The sequence below is a fragment of the Xiphophorus couchianus genome, chromosome 13 (assembly GCF_001444195.1).
Source record: "Xiphophorus couchianus chromosome 13, X_couchianus-1.0, whole genome shotgun sequence".
NCBI classification, from domain to species: domain Eukaryota; kingdom Metazoa; phylum Chordata; class Actinopteri; order Cyprinodontiformes; family Poeciliidae; genus Xiphophorus; species Xiphophorus couchianus.
In genome coordinates, this window is record NC_040240.1 from 17,221,384 (window position 1) to 17,239,006 (window position 17,623).

At 40.1% G+C, this 17,623-nt stretch overlaps 1 protein-coding gene across 7 annotated transcripts in view; it reads left to right on the forward strand.

The window, feature by feature from the left end:
• rbms3 (RNA binding motif, single stranded interacting protein) overlaps nucleotides 1–17,623 on the forward strand; it is a 324,043-nt gene that overhangs the window by 296,276 nt on the left and 10,144 nt on the right. For 6 of the 7 annotated variants that reach the window (XM_028035462.1, XM_028035463.1, XM_028035464.1 and 3 more), the window contains 3 exons: nucleotides 7,488–7,598; nucleotides 14,520–14,612; nucleotides 17,370–17,491. In XM_028035462.1, coding sequence (XP_027891263.1) covers nucleotides 7,488–7,598; nucleotides 14,520–14,612; nucleotides 17,370–17,491 — 326 coding nt within the window. Of the gene's footprint in view, nucleotides 1–7,487; nucleotides 7,599–14,519; nucleotides 14,613–17,369; nucleotides 17,496–17,623 lie in introns of those variants that run through there. The other variant, XM_028035467.1, reaches the window with a different exon arrangement.

Genomic DNA, 17,623 nt, shown 5'->3' on the forward strand with positions numbered 1-17,623 from the left:
AAAACTTTGTCTCAGGGCTCCTTGTTAAAAACATATACATATAAGACACAATATGCACCAACAAAAACCCACATTCATACAAAACAGCCAACCTAAATACCTTAGGCTTTTTGTGCTACCTTTGCCTTTCTATTACCTCAAACCATTCTGCTCACAACCTCCAACATCAGCAAGGCAAATTCATCAACTGTCACTCACTTTCTCTGAGCATGCTCAGAGAAAATTCACAAAGATCAGCAGTTTCTGAAATACCCAGACGAGCCCAACTGGCAACATCAACCGTGTCATGTTCAAAGCCACTTCGGTCCTCTTTCTTCCTTACTCTGACTCTCAGTTTGAAATTCGTCATGTTGTCTTCATGTCAATAAAATGGCAGCAGCTCATTGCATTCAGGCATCCAGAAACTATTTGTGTTGACAAACAATTGGACAGATTCTGCCTCACAAAGTGTCTGGTGATTGTGTGTCTTTGATCTCAAAGCCTCTCATATGTTCGTTATTACCCTTTTTTAAGAATAAGTTTTTGAAATATAAAAAAAAAAGCCCTCCTGGGATTTCTGTCAGCTTAGGAAATATCCTTAATGTTGGTTTAACCTTCTTTATCTGTGGCTTCTGCTAGATAAAATCACCAGCTTGCCTCCATTGCTCATAATGTAGCAAGATATTTCTTGTACACGGTCCAGGTAATAGCGGGGCAACCCTGGAAATCTCTTTGCCCCAAGGAGGGATTCATGCTGCAGACCAGAGTGAAAGACTGGGGCAGTTGGCTCTGTTTGCTGGGATTACCCCAAACATAAAGGGCACCTTAAGGCTTTTCGTAAAGAAAGCTTTAGCGTAGCAGAACAAGATGAAAGGTGTTGCATTCCACACAGATTCATATTCAGCTATTAGCTCTGGGCTCATATCACAAGGTTTCATTTGAAAAACAGAAGTGTTGTTTCTTTTTCTTTTGCTTGTTTTTTGGACTGATTTTATTTCCTGCTGTTTTGAACCTTCAGGTGGGCCATCCTGCAGACTTGGGGATCTGTACAATCCTTCAGTTTTTAAAGTATCCCCTCAATCATCAGCAGATGTTTTTTCCACACCGGAGTGATTGACCGAATACGCTTTCTCTGCATGTGTGTGTGTGTGTGTGTGTGTGAGAGAGATTGAGAAGCAGAGCTGTCGTGCTAAGTTTTTAGCAGAATTACTTCTACCCTGCAGTGTTCTCACATATAAAGCACACTGCCTTTGCACACACCAGCAGCAGTATCCTAACCGCAGAACCTCACACAGAGAAACTGACTGTCAGTCGCTGTGTGGAATGTGTTGAGTCGGGTTTCCTTCTTGTAGCCGCTCACAAGAGATGCTTTGTTTTAACAAACACTAGGGAGGACAGCCTTGGTCACTATTTGATGTTCTTGAGGTTTTTAATGTTCCTCCTTTCTGGTCTTGTCTGCCCTCCTAACATTCATGTTCTGTCTGATCTGCAGCACATTCAGTTCTTACCTCGCAGGCTTTCTTCTATCCAGTCTGGGGACGATGCTCAGTTCATAGTTTAGACAGTCCGTTATCAGGTTCAAACTTACAAGATTTGATAATGTGTACTAGAGCTATTTTCGGTCTATGCGAACGCATTACCTGAGTGTGTCAAGTAGTGTTAGTTTAACATCACTTTCAAGCATAACATAGGTTATAGTGATGAATATTTAAAGTTGGAGCTGTCATGCATTGAGCTTTTTGCCCTGGTTGAGGTGGGAGTGAATCAGATATATTTTGTTATATATATAACCCCTTGTTTAGATTAAAATGACTTAAATCCACTCCAACAATTTGCTAACAGAAGCAGAATTTGGAAAAATATTGGAATGCTATCAAATATATTACCATGATTATAATTTGAATGTAATAATCTCTGAGACAAAAAGACATTTATAGGCTTAACACCCCCACAGATGTTCTCAATGTTGTATCTATCTATAAAACTTTCTATATGTCCATCTAGAAACAAAACAGTGTTAAATGTCTGACTATCCATACAAACACACAGTAAAATTCAAATTTGATAAATTAGAAAATTAGAATTAGAAAATTATTAGCAGAATTACTTATACCCTGTATACAATGATGATTTTGTTTTTTCAATAACTAAGTTCACAAAGTGAAAAACATCATATAAATGACTTCTGCTTGTTATAATGATTTCCCACTTACAACTAATGGAAAACATTGAAGATTACAATATTACACCAGACCAATAAAAACAATTGAATACAACAATGTGGGAAAATAAAAAGAATGTTTACTACCTGTTAAAATTTATTTTCAAAAAGTATTTTAATCTTGCAAATAAGCTTCATCGGGATATGTATTCTAATTGAAAATTACTGCAACCATTTGCTCATATAATGTCTTTAGACATTACATCCATGAGGCAGTTGGTCCAATAAACCACCAAAATAATATTGAATTAAAATAAAACATATTGACTTTAAAGTAATCGGAGTCCCACCTCAGTGTGCTTTTATACAAAACAGATTTTTTAAACCATAAACTGTTTTATTGAAAGGATAAGCTCCTTTTAGTTTGATCTTTGTTCCCTGAGCAAATTCTCAACTAACCTTATCTGGAGTCTGGGTAACACCGGCCCTGAATGTAAATCACTTTAACAGCCCGTTGAGTGTGCTGGACATCCTTCAGCCCTAATGGATCCAGCAGTAAAAACGCTTACTATTTGTTTGACGTTTATGTGTGTGTCCCACCTGTTCTACAGAAATTATACAGAATCAGCAAATTTACAGAGTGAGTAATGAATATTAGCAGATAGTGATCATGGTTTCACCATTCTGAGCTTTTTACCCAGAAGGAGCGCTCATTAAACTGTTTTTCTTATTTACTGTACATTTCTTCTGGTCATTGAGTCTTCATCAATGTATTTTACTGCCAGAAAGGGGATATTTTCTCATCTCCGCTCTTGAACAGGATCAATATCTCCACCAAATCATGTGCATACACTGAGGAGCTCAGTAAACATCACCTCATACATTTGTAACAGATCGTGGGTCTGCAGCATCCGTTATCTTCCTTCACTCATATGCACACAGGACAGACCTGAAACATATATTGTCTATTTGTGTCAATCTCCTTTTCATTTTCTTTCCGCTAAAGCTTGTCAGTGAAGCAACACACACACAGTAAAAGCCAACGCTCTCACAGTCTTACAAACACGGAAAATCGAAATCACAAATCGGCTTAACTCTCCCTGACATGTCTGTGAATTAAGCCTTTCCGTTGCTCTCCCTTTCCCATTATAAAGGCATTGTCAAATGCTGAATCAGTAACAGGTAGCCCACAGCTCCTGCTGCTTCTTTCTTACCTTTTCCTTCCTATTTCCTTCTCTCCCTGTTGTCTCCTCTTTCGCTTTTATCCCCCCAGCTTTTCAACCCTCCATTTTTTTCCTGATTGTCTTCAGAATGACCTCCATCAGTTCTTTCCTTAATAACTTTCCCCTGTCCTTATGCAGTCTTATTGTTTATTCCCTTATTCTTTCTTTTATTAATAATGGAAACCAGTGGTGAAATGGCTGCAGATATTTTCCATTTTCTTTTTTATTCTGTATTTTGCTGTCAAATTATAATTATTATACATTTTATTAACTTCAGTGTTTGACATTTTTGCTCAAAATTTTGTTTTAGCTCAAAATGGGTTGTTTTGGAAACCGACAGATTAATATGAAGCACTAAATTTCCAGAAACATGTAAAGTATTTAAATGTATCCCGACACATAACTAATGTTACATCAAGCATAAAAATTGTGATTTAACAACTCAGCTAGCTTTTCTATAAATTCACTTTATTGGTTATGCACGTCATTTCATTTACATCGTTTTTTTTTTTTTTTGTTGCAATGATTTTGACAAGAGTGACTATTCTTCTATATGCTTTGGCTCCTACATAATGAGAGAAACTCAGTTGCCTCCAGTAGTTGTTGTTTACAGTTGCCATTTTTAAAAGCTCTAATAAGAATAAAATTGCCACTCTTGGGAACTTCCTCCAGACCAATAAAGACAGGTACAGAGTTATACTGTGCAGTTTTTTGCCTCTCCTTTCTTCATACTTTGCTCTCAATGAGTCAGACTTTTGTCAGATCCTTTTATAGAGGCTTTGCTCAGCAGTTCTTCAGCCAGTTTTGTTTGTTTGCTTTGTTTACAATGACTGCCAGCAATACTCTGCAGGATGCAGGAGTTGCTACTTCTTATTATTTTTAATTTATTTTTAAGAAAAGAATAAGGCATTCTTGAGAATTTCTTCAGCTGTCTTGACAACTTTGATTTCTTAGTTTTTCTAATGGTTCTTCCACATTTTACATTGAAAGATTATTTTTTACCCTAATGGCTGACTATTTTAAGAGTATTTTTGTTGATACAGAAATTTGACCATAATCTATGATGACTAAAAAAATAAGAACATTTCATGCAAAATTGATACTGAATAAAATAAGAAACTATGATGACCTAACTTTTTCACATATATTAATGCAGCGAAATCTCATTTAAAGTGAAGCTCTTGTGTTTTAAAAAAAGTTTGGTATATTAGCAGTTAATGCTAGTTTAGATTAAGGTTTGTTATGTTACTAGAAAACTCCCTGGTGCACGTTGTTGCTTCTGCCAAATGTCAGCTGGGACAGACTCCAGCCCCCTGCAGCCCTCTGCAGGATAAAGAGGCTGTGGATAATGGATGAAAGGAAGTTAGTTTTTTTCCCCTCCAGCATAGTATTCCAACAGCTACTAGCATTTGCTCGGTTGTGTTGCATAGAAAGAATATTCTTGTTGCCTACAGCAGAAAAGTATGTTCAGTGAAACCAGTGTTATGAGTAATTATTTGTGAAAAATTAATGCAATTTTTTTAAGGAAAAAAATGTTTTTTGTTGTTGAAAATATAAATATTTCAGGTCCTGTGTGATTACTCACCCTAATATGCTAGTGGAGGAGTGATAATTTGGGCGTGTTTTGCAGTAAAAGGAGCTGAACTAATCCACATACAGTACCATTTTTTAATAGCTAAAAGTCACTTAAAATTGGGTCAGCAACAGAAAAACAATCCCAAGTACAGTGGCAAATAATTTTGAGTGTAGACAATGCTGTTTGTGTTAACTGCAACATTTTTTTTTCTTCAGTTTAAAAGATTGAATTGCTCAGTAGTGAAGCTTTAATGATGCATGTTCAGTCTTTTTCACAACTAATAATTTCTAATATGTTGCACTTCAAGAGAGGGAAAACACGTACACTGTTCTGATCTCAGCGTTCCACCCAGGGCGTTTGATATTTTGCAGTTGTAACTCCAAGAGGTATCACAGAAGGTTTGCATACTGAGAGGCAGGGAGACTGAGGAAGAGGAGGAGTAGGAAGGAAACAGAGTCAACTGGCAGTGTTGTGAATGCAGGGTGTAGACAAGCGGAGCGATTCTGACAGGCTGTGTCTGCACAGTTTGTTCTCCAATAGGCCCACACAGAGTCACCAGTGGGGTGCACACATGCACACTCTCGCAAACGCGCACTATCGAGTTGAACGCTCACGCACTCACAGCCGCTGTCAGTCAAGCTACACACGGCGTACTGCAGACTTATCGGCACACACACAGCTACGTTTTTAGTACAGGCACACACAGACAAAGTAGGAAGAGAGGCGAGTGGAACAGTGGAAAGGACCAGTTTTGAATGGTCTCCTCCCAAAGCTTCAGTCCAGGGGAAATGGAGCTATCCTGACAAGGGATGAAAGAGCAACAATGGTTTCATCACTTTCTCTCATGTTTCACTGCACCATGAAAAAGAAGCTTACGGCAGCCTCATCTGCCCATTAGGGAAAACATGATGTGCATTATACCAAGAAGAGGATGCTGAGCAGTGAGCATATGAGAGGCGATGAGGACAAGCAGAGAGGGAGAGCAAACCCTCAGACACAGATATGGATGATTCTGAAGGGACTGAAGGTGGCAACATTGATCTCAAAATCTACCCATTTTCAGTTGCTACCTATCGATACCGTCTCCTTTTATTTAGTCTGGCCTGCCTAAAGCCTCTGCTGAGAAACATTTCCTGTCATCTTCTTTTAAATTTACCTACCATTCCGTTTAAACAACTCAAAAATGATCATCCTATATATATATATATATATATATATATATATATATATACAGTACAGACCAAAAGTTTGGACACAGCTTTTAATTCAATGAGTTTCCTTTATTTTCATGACTATTGACATTGTAGATTCACACTGAAGGCATCAAAACTATGAATAACACATGTGGAAATATGCACTAAACAAAAAAGTGTAAAACAACTGAAAATACCCCTTATATTCTAGTTTCTTCAAAGTAGCAACCTTTTGCTGTGATTACTGCTTTGCACACACTGCATTTTCTTGATGAGCTTCAAGAGGTTGTCACCTGAAATGGTTTTCACTTCATAGCTGTGCCCTGTCAGGTTAATAAGTGGGATTTCTTGCCTTATAAATAGTCATGAAAATAAAGAAAACCCATTGAATTAGAAAGGTGTGTCCAAATTTTTGGTCTGTACTGTATATGGAAGAAAAATAAGAGACCACTTAAGATGATCAGTTTCTCTGATTTTACTTTTTAAAGGTATATGTTTGAGTAAAATGAATATTGTCCCTTTATTCTATGAACTACTGACAACATGTTTCTGAAATTCCAAGCACAAATTTATTTATTTGGAGAAAATGAGAAGTAGTCCAAAAAAAGCACTGCTTCCAGACCTCAAATAATGGAAAGAAAACAAATTTGTTTAGAAACAACCTGTGGAATGTTTTAATGTCTTAACTCAAGAAAAGTTCAGAAATTAATATTTGGTGGAAAAACCATATGGTGGTCAATGGGGATAAGTGCAATGGTTTCCTAAATATATATATGATGTACATATGGAAATATGTACCAATATTACCCAAAGTTAAACTGACGGTTAAAAATGTGAAAAATAAGTAAAAAAAAAAAAAAAAGAGACCACTAATATGTGTCTTATTCAGAACTCATGCCAAGAAGGACAAACTATTTTATTATTCTTTTCTTTTTGAAAAATTCTGCATTTGACGGTATGTAAAAACAGGTTATGTGAACAACCTTGGCAACTTCCTGTTCTGCTTTAGAGGATTCAAGACCCTGTAAATTTAGATAGCATGCCAAAAAAGCTGCATAAATTAGGATATGTGCAATATTTTGATCTTTTTACCAACAAAGCAGAGTATTTGCAGAATAAAGTTGTTAGACTGTCATGAGCACATCAGCAAACAGCGTTGCTTTTTTTCAAAGAGAAGTTAAAAATATAAACATGAAGCAGTGCAAAAAAAAAAAAAAGATAAAATGAAAATTCCAACTCAGTTATCAGGAGCAGGTGATTTTATGATATCTAAAAGTTTCCACAGGTCAAATTGAAGGGGAAATGACTCAGTCCTGATCATTTTGTTCTTATTATCTTTTCTCCTCTTTCTCCAGGGTGCAGTGATCACACCAGCCATGGACCACACTATGTCCATGCAGCCTGCCAGCATGATGGGCCCTCTAACCCAGCAGATGAACCATCTGTCACTGGGCACTACAGGAAGTGTGAGTACCCCTAATTGCGCTCTCATGAATCACACACAAAAAAAAAAGACTTGAACGAAATTCTGAGCTCACAAGAAAACTCTGATACACTCTGATACTCAAGGGCAACTTCAGCCATTACTGTGTGATCACAGCAGTAAGATTTATGAGCAGCTTTGTTGTTGGGTTCAAGTTAAAAAAAAAAGAAGCTGCACCAACTTTGCCCTCTACTCCCAAAAACAACTTTTGTCATTTCTTACACACTTTCCTTCAGGATTTACTTTTCATTCCTGAATGAATTAGAGCCAAAAGTTTAGTTTAAGTGCACAAACACAAAAATGATCAGTTGATAAAGGTTTTTATACTGAATTGAAAGCAGCCAAAAAAAAATGTGGAGACCTCCAAAAAACTTGGAAAACAATTGATTATAATGCCTCCAAGAGATAACAACATAGTATCTTGCCAACAAGATATATTTAAAAAAAGCAAAGGAGCGTGAATTTTATGCATGACACCTTAGTTATTACTTAGATTTTAGATGTTTGATAAGAGATCTGACTGAAGCTCATCCAGTGAATAATGATAAACCATATAATAATTGCTTTTGTGTATTTGTATTATATGTATTAGTCCCTTATTGACTATAATTTTTGACATGGAGATCTAAAATAACTTTTATAACTTCAAATCCTGCAACACAAAACACTTGTAATTCTCAATAAGTCCAAAAATACAACCTGAGATAAACATCTTAGGTCGTATTTGTCATAATTTTTTAATAAACCCTGGAAAACACAGTTTGTGTAAAACTAACCAATCTCTTCCTGCTTCATTAGAAATTAATACAACACTAGCTGCCAGGAGCAGTTAATCAAATGCATTTATTATTTGATCATCAGGAAGTGTGACCATTGCTCCAAAACTGCACTGCTGATGGGATTAAAATTAGGTTGACTAATTTGGAGCCATTTTATCTTTGAAAACATTTTTTAATTTAGTTCAGAAACTCCGAAGCGAGTTTCTGAACTAAAGAGGGAGGTTTTAAAGCTTCCTCTCGGAAAAGCCAAACAGTGTTAGTCTGTCGCCACATGTTCTCAGCCATAAATCTGTCATATTATTTAGTTTTAAACCGCTTGCATTCACTGCGAGATATTGAGAGAGCGTATTTCCTCCCTAATCTTCGACATTAAACAGATTTCCTGCAGAGCATACTCCCTCTGCTCTCCACCCTTTTCACTTTCACCCTCTGATTTCAGATTCTTTCTCACACTTTCTAAATCACACATCAAACATATCTCTCCATCAGTAGCACTTAATGTGCTCATTCACTTGCTGTACAGTTGGCGTCCCCACATCAAGAAGACACCCCCTCCCACCTCCGCCTTCACATTTCAGGATCAAGTCGACTTAGAGGTGTCACACCGCTCTGAAGCTTGACTGTCTGCCCTAACCCAGCTGCCTGGGGGCAGACAAGCAGACAGCTTTGCTCCGGTGCTACGTTTGATCTCTCTGTGTGAGTTTGATTGAAACAGTGCTGTATTGTACAGTTACCCATGTGTTTCCAGGTGAGCTGTCAGCGACTGTGACGCCATGTTGGCTCTGTCAGGAATGCCCCCCTCATCCTAATCTGCCCCAGCTGTGCTAACAGGCAGGATTAGAGACTGGCTAATCTATGGTGATGGCTTCTGATGTCTGATGGGTTCTGTTATAGAAGAAAGTGGGTTACGGTATTTTTCCTCCCTTTTTCCGTGTCTGGTATACCCCCTTACTGCCTGCTTAGCTTTCCTGAGGCGATGTGCTGTGCAGCAGAACTCCGCTGCGGCCGAGCGGCTCACGCAGCACGCCACGCTTGATCATCAACGGGGATTGAGACGCGTTTCCTGTAAAGCTGATTCTTAAGCCAGATGTGAAAAGCCTTTCATTCAACCTAATTGTGAAAGCCTGTTAAAGGGGCTTAGAGCCCAGGATGTTCAACTATCCGTGTAGTAAACCGGAGCTGACGGCATATATCCTTCAAGCGCATTCCTTGGATGTAGTTGCACATCTGGTTTTGGGGGCTTGTTTTGATGGCTTCTACTGGTCACGTGACTTCGTCCTGGCCACAGCAGAGCACCTGCAGTGAGTAATGTCTCCAGAGTCAACAACTTATCCAGACTGGCTCTGGCAGGAGAAGCCACACCTCAGAATAATCTTGGCTGTTCCTGGGCTCGCTGCGGCTGTTTTTCTTCCTTCTCCTCTCCAAAAAAAGAACCGAATGTTCTCCATCCGCCCAAGCTGTGACACTCTGATGGTGACCGGAGCTTTCCGAGAACGCCGTGGTATTTTGCTGTGTGGTTCTGGAGGAAAATTGTGCTTCATAACGAGGGAGCGTGGATTACCAGCTCTTAACGGTCACTGCCTTGGAATTTTAGCTGCTTCTCCGGAAAATGTTGGGTGTCTATTTGGCACAAACAACTTGATTACAGAATACTGAAGAACCTCAGGCTTTCTGTTTATGGATGGCCCACATAAACATGCCATCCATGCTGCTCACTGATTTATGACACCATGTTTGGTGCATATTGCTCCTTTACTGATTTATTTATGGTCTTTGAAGTCTCAGCACTTAGCAGGAGTCTATCTGTCATGCCAGTTTGCGCCTGTTAGCTGCTGTGCATCTGTGGAAGTGCATATGTTCCCTTTGTCATTTTGTCACTGGTGTCTGTGTGCATTTGCATGGCTGTCAGTATCTGCATCTGTGTGTGAACTGCTTGATGTTTGACATGACAAGAGGTGACCTTCCCTCTGTGCTCTTCATCCTATTCCCTTCAAGGCGTGTACAATTCAAGTCTACGTTGTAATGGTGGTGATTGACAACTTGCTTCCCCAGAAGACGTACAAAGCAGTTTCTTATTTTATATCAACTGTTCCCCTCGGTCCTTTAAATCTTTTAGGACATTGGCTTTTTCTTTATTTTACCCACCTTCTGCTGCACCGACATTGTAGCATTTCTGCTCTTTCCTTACACTCAAATGGGCAAGAAAGGTTCCAATCTATACTTTACAACATTTCCTTATTGCTGAACTCTTGCAGTCAGAGAGACAGCCTTACTTTTGACTCCAAAGTACTTTTGAGTTGATCATTGACTTACATCCTGAAGCTACAAAACAAGCTCAAAGCATCAAGCATCCACTTGCCAGTAAAGCTCATATACTGTGTTGGCTTTCTCCAAACATCTGTTGATTAGTCTCATCCATCCATTTTTCATAAATTGCCTGGGTCATTCAGATTCAGCTTTTCAATCCTAAGCCATGATATTGTGTTATTTTATAATTGTCTCGTGAAGAACGTCACCTGGGCATTGCACAGTCTGGTTTCCCAATTGTAAGCAATCTATGCCTCTGCAGAAAGAAAGACTTCAAGTTGTTGCCTTCAAACCCTTTTCATATTGATTGGCAGCAATAGTTGATTTTCTAAGTTAATTTACCATTCCATCTTTGCTTTGTATGAACACTCACCTATATCAAGACCAGCAAATCGCCAACTTTAAACGGAGGTCTACACATTGGTGATCAGTAACTGAATTGCATTGGGCATCTGGTGGCTGATTTGCTTTTTAGATCTTGTGTAAGCAGCAAATGTTTACTGGCTTTAACCTCATTCAACATATAATATAACAGTGAAACCTGTTGTTTGTTTTTGTGCATGTTGGTTTGGATTTGAATAATTTTACAACCTGGCAAAGACTAGGTCTATTGTTTTGATATATAAAACCATAGAAATGAAAGTGGGTGTATCATTACTCTCTATATTCTGCTGAGGCTGGCAGTATGGACGAATGTTACTCCTTTTCATAAGTTCAGCTACTCCTTAGAGCTGAGGAAGCAGGAACACAGACACTTAAACGCACTCATCTGTGCCTCGTTTCAGTTTTCCTGGGCTCAAATAAAACCTCCATTGCTCCACTGATGGTTAGAGTTTGAAAGAGGCACTTTAATATCAGGCAAAGGTATTTTTCAAAATGAATAGTTTGGATTTCACTTCAAAACAAAAACAGAATATATCAATAGAAATCAGAGCCTATCCCAAACACTCCACCACCTTCAGTGACCTACACGGAGATTCCAATGCATTAACTTATTACCAATTTAGATTTTCCACATTTTGTACAGTTGCAAACTCTTTGGGTTTTATGTGACCAAAACAGTGTAGAAGGATTGTTTTTTTGGAAATGAATAATAATAATAATAATAATAATAATAATCTGAAAAGTGTGCATGTAGTTTTGCTGCAATTACAGCTGCCAGTGTTGTTATGGCGATATCTCCACTAGCTACATACACCTACAGACTGAAATGTTTGCCCTTTTCTTCTTCTTCACCTAACAGTTCCAATTGAGTCAGATTGTGTGGAGAACATCTGTGAATAGAGATTTTCAAGTCAAGATCTGGACTTTGACTGGACCAAAGTGATGCATGATTTTAAGATCTAAACCATCGTTGCTCTGACCATATGTTCAAGATTGTTGTCTTAACTGTTTTAGATTTCCTCTATATAGCTCCCATTCATTTTCCACCTTTGACAATCTACTCTGTATTTTCTTAATAAAAGCATCTCCACAGCATGATGCCGCCACCGCCAACGTTCACTGATGTGCAGTGCTAGCTTTCTACCATGCATATTGTTTTATATGGTGGCCTAAAAGATCAGTTGTTGGACATTTAGCCAGGCTGCTGTTGGTGGTGAGCTAAATGCTCAATTCACACTCCTGCTTCCCTCCTTGCTCCCACCAAACATAAATTGTGATCTAAGTCATTTTGGTGCAGAGTCCCAAACCACTATGGCAACAGTGTATTTTAGTCTATCCTATGGATTTTCATCGTGGCATTGCTGCATTGCGGTCCGCATTTACACAGGAGTCATGAGCATGTGTCATGGAGAGTGATGGCAGCGGGGAGGCTTAAGGAGTCTACTCACACCAGCCTCGTTAGGGAGCTATTCAAGCCAACCGTTCATCAAAAATACACACACACCATCTGCTCCAGGCCTGCTTGTGTTCGTGCATAAGCATAGATGTAAATGTGTGTGACGAAACATTTATCGCCAATTAGGGATGCTTTATATTACCCAAACTTGTCCCCTGACTGGACAAGGAAGGACTAAGAGAGCTGAAATTGGACAAAAAAATTAATCTCCTTGACTTGCCACACAGGCAGCTGCAGAAATATGACTTACTCTACCTGCCATATTAAATAGGTTAACTAACGGTCATAATAGAGGAAAAATCTTATCTTATTAAATTTTCCTGCTAAATATATTCTAAATTCCTTTCCCAGTCCTGCAGAGAAATATCACATTTCAAACAGACATTTTCCCCATGACAGGGAGATTGTGATAATGGCTAATTATCTCTCACTTTCCTTCATTTGCTTTCATGCAGCCCTCGCAGGTGAGTTGACTGAATAAGTTAATGGGGAGGAGAGGCGAAGACCTCAAGTCCCAAGAAGAAATTGGTATGCATGGTTTTGATTCAACGGGGAGAAGGTCACTTCAACAATCTGATAGGCCCCCTTTGAGAAGGAGAAGGAGTAAGAAAGAGACCGTGACAGGAAGGTAAGAGGGAAGAAGGAAAGGGAAGATGTGATGTGTCAGGAGGTCTGGATACACTGCCTCACCCTGTCCTCAGTGTGACAGCCCCGGAGGTGTGATAACCTTAAATTCATGTCCAAAGACCTGTGCGGTCACGCTCGCTGATGAACACAGACTAACATCCATCCCGGGGCATCCTCCCGGCTTCGTGTAGCAACGGTGGGGGAGTTAATCACCCGTGTCCGTGGCCTTTAGCTGCTCTCATTAGCAGTGAGCGGTGGAGCCGTACCCGATCCATTAGCAACGCTGCCGGTAATGACACTCTACCAGCATCGGCGGGCCCGCAGCCAAAAAGGGCCTCGCAGCCCGCTGTAAGCCCCTCCATTACCGCCTCCCGCTGCACGTCGCCGCCATCCAACAAGGACGGAGAGGCGGAGGAGGAGGGGGGAAAAAAGAGAAGGAAAACAAATCGGACCTCCCTTTTCCCTCAGTCCGGAAGGCAGCAGGAAGAAGAAGGGAAGCTCCCCGGCGGTTTTTATCTCGGATCACATCCGTTGGCGCTGCACCACAACATTATCGTTCCAAGCCTCTTTGTCTTTGTCGGTCGTTCTTTCAAGCAAAAAGAGGCAGGAGCATGTGATGAATGTGTCGCGCATGCAGCTGCACGCGAGAACACATGCAGACACTGATACGCACAGTTGCGTTGATGAGAACTGATGAAGGCGTGTTCTAATTAAAACTGGGCCCATGTTAAGGCTTTCACCAGGATGCGGGAAAAGCCTCCTCCGCATTGCGTGTGGAAGCCCCGATGCCTGACATGTAAGCAAACCTGTGTCATGCCTGTAAAATGCCCACCGTACAGCGAGCCTGTTAAAAACCAAGCCAGGCGTGACTAGAGGAATGTAGGCCACAGGCTGCAAACCTCCTGCTCTCCTTCACGAGCAGTAAATTCCCTTTTTACTCTTTTTATTATTTATTTATTTATTCAGCAGTTACCCGGTGTATTTGCTTGGCCTTTTGAAGTTGTGGCGGGACAGCAGGACATCTCTCCCTCCTCCTTTTCCTCTCTTTCCGTTACACTTGTCTGATCTGCTACGCTCTCCTCTTGGTGGACTCATAATCTCTTAGCGCCCTCTGAAGGATTCACAGAGCATAGCAGTGTGGGCTTTCCTAATAGTTGTGGGAATAATTACATTGAATGAGTGTTCCGAGGAAGTATTACGATCTGCTTTTGATGTCAGGAATGTATTTCTGCTCTAATATGTTTCTGGGATTTGTGATTTTAATGAGTGTCTTAGGAATTTTCTTCTGAAAGGATTTTGTTTAACTACATGCAAGTTTTTTTTGTTGTTTTTTTTTGTGATTGTGTTTCAGTACATGACTGCTGCAGCTGCCGCCGCTGCACCTATGCAAGGGACCTACATTCCCCAGTACACTCCTGTGCCTCCAACAGCCGTCCCTGTCGAAGTAAGACCCCCACGCATGCTTAACACCATGAAAAACAACAAGGGATAACATTACGTAACCCTGTAAAAATATTACACTACTTACAATTTTTTTCACTTCACTAAATAGTTTTTTTTCTTTGCATATTTTACATTTTGAAGTCGGAGGCATGCATTTTTATTTAGTCCTCTTTACTCAGACTGATTTACATGAACTCATCTAAACAGCAAATATTCTCAGCTTAAATAGACACAAGTTGTTCATTAATTTTGTTTTCTAACAAAGCAAAATTAGTGAACAACAATAACACCAAGAAAAGTAGGCAACAGGTCAGAAAGAAAGACTTGGAGAAGTTTAAAGCAGGATTATGTTATAAAACAATGTCTCAAGCTTTGAACTTCTTACAAAGTACTCTATCCAAGAATGGAAAGTAGATGGTACACTTGCAAACTTACCAAAACCTGTTTCGTTAAACTGTCAGGCCAGAGAAGGAGAATATTAAATAGAGAAAAAGCTAAGAGGCCCAGAGTTATTCTGGAACAGCTGCAAAGGTCCAACGCTCAGGTGGGAAAAATTAAAAGTACAAATCTGGCTTTTAAAGAAGGGCATCAAGAGAACATAACATATATGTGGAGGAAGTTCATTTTTAGCCTTCATAGACAATGTGTATAGCAGAAAACTAACACAGCAGATTCTGCTGAGCAGATCATCTCAAATGTGGAATACGGGTGTGGCAGCATTATGCTGTGGGATTGCTCTTCTTTAATAAGGTCATTAAAGTCTGTCAGACTTCATGGAATAATGGCTGAAGTCAAATGTGGCAAGAAATAAAAGCTGATAGACACATACTCCAAAAACCATGCCACTGTAATTACAGAGAAAGGTGGTACTAAATAGTGCTGACACAGATCGGGCTAGAAAAATATTTCATCACCACACTATTCTAATTGTGATTTGAAATGTTTCCAGTTCACAAGCATACACTACTTTGTTTCTATCTCTTTATATAAATTCCAGATGAAGTACATTAACATTTGTTGGAGTTATGTGAAAAAAAATGTGAGAACATAAAGCAGAACAGTCATCAAATGAAAAGTGCTGAATTAGGATTATATTTATCAAAGTATTTTCTAATAGTTTTCCCAGACCAGAAAATAACAAGTACAAAAAGTGCAAGCAAAGCAGGATGAGTCAGAAGTTTGAGAGTATTTGGGAAAGGCATTTGAAGTGCAGCACAGACTTCCTCCCCTCCTCGGTGGTTCTCTGAGCTCCTGGCAGGTTCAGGCAGTCTGCTCTGAGAAATGATGAACGCGTAGCGCTGGTAGGCGTGCGGGCAGCGGGGGAGAGCGGGCGAGCTGTCTGGCGGCTGACAGTGCGGTCATATTCAGATGGACTATCAGTCGCGTATCAGATGACAGGAGCTGAAGTGAGACACAGTGCCGGCGGAGCGGCCTCTCTCTCCTCCCGCAGCCGCTTCGAGCCGGTAGCTACCTGAAACATCCGTCAGCCACAGAGGCCTGGTTAGCCCCCGCCAGCCACCGGACAATGACAGTTTCCCCTGACACATCCATTAGTTGCCCCTCTCTTCTTCTATTTTCTACCCTTTTAGACTCCCCACCCCTCCACCTCAGAAAGTTGCTGCCTTGGCTTTTGAAGGAGTCGCACAGAGAAGAGGGATGTAGTTGTAGCATAGCCCTCGGCGTCCTCTTCCTATTTCATCCTCACCACTGTCCTCTCAGTCCCGGCGTCGGCAGCGGGGTGTAGATCACCGTATCGGCCAGTGACTGCAGGGCTGATGTATGGACAGGACATCTTATCCTTGAGAGCTTGTTAAAGGTGATTGAGATGACTCAGTGATGGGCGCAATCAGTAACGCTCGACACATACAAAAGGCTAAAAGGGTTGTTGTGATGGATTTAGCGCAGACAGCCATCTGTAAAGAAGTTTTTCACCCCAAACACAAACTGTCCCAAGTCGCAAACGTCTGTTCAGCCAAATAAGAGAAAATTCACATTTACCAGTGGTTTATTTTGTAGTTTATTTGATAAGCTACTTGCACTATCAAAGCTTTGATAACTTTCACAGAGCTTGTACTTTTCCAGAAGTTAAATGTCACTTTATGAAACCTCACAGGTACTTGCCAGAACTTTCCCCAAACGTACAATGTATTTTTTTCAGACTTACTAGGTACTTTGAGGAACTTGCAGAATGCATACTCTGAAACTTTCCCCAGAACTTACAAGATATATTTCCTACAACAAACTAAGTACTTACCAGAAACTTTCTAAGTACCAACCCTTTTCAGTTACTCGAAACGTACCTACCATGTTTTGCAAAGGTTTGCAAGAAAGTATCTAATAAATTCCATAAAGAACTTTAGTATGTGGTAAGTTTTTGCAAGCACCTTGTGGAAAAACAACTCATAATTCATCCCAGATCTTAAAACTACCCACTAAGCTTCATGAAAGTTCTAGATAACTTGTTGGTAAATTCCAGAAAGTATCTTATAACATCTGGGGAATATCTAGTAATTCCAGCTATGCACCTTGAGGGTTCTAGGAAAGGACCTGGTAAGGAAAAAAAAAACTGATGATTTCCAGAAAGGTAAATTCTTACCTGGATTCAAACACTGCCATGTTTGATTGTCTGTTTGTTTATTTGTGTTAAAAAGACAGGGGGGAAAAAGTAAAAAATACACACCATACACACACCGAGTAGCCTGATGCTGTCACACAGAGGTCTTACTCAGCCCAGAAATTTCCTGTGCCACTCTTCCAGGGAGTGGTGACAGATGCCTCACCCCAGACGGTGGCTCCTTCATCACAGGAGGTGGCTGGCCAGCAGCAACAGATCCAGGTGGACAGTGCCGATCACGTTCCTGCTTACTCATACCAGTCCAAGTGAGTAAGTCTGACAATGGAGGACAGATGTTTTTGAACTTTAGAGCCAAAGTCACTTGTTAGGTCATCATCCTTTAAAGAAAATACAGCATCAGTGGCAGACATTTTATATAGCTAACATTAAACTGTTGT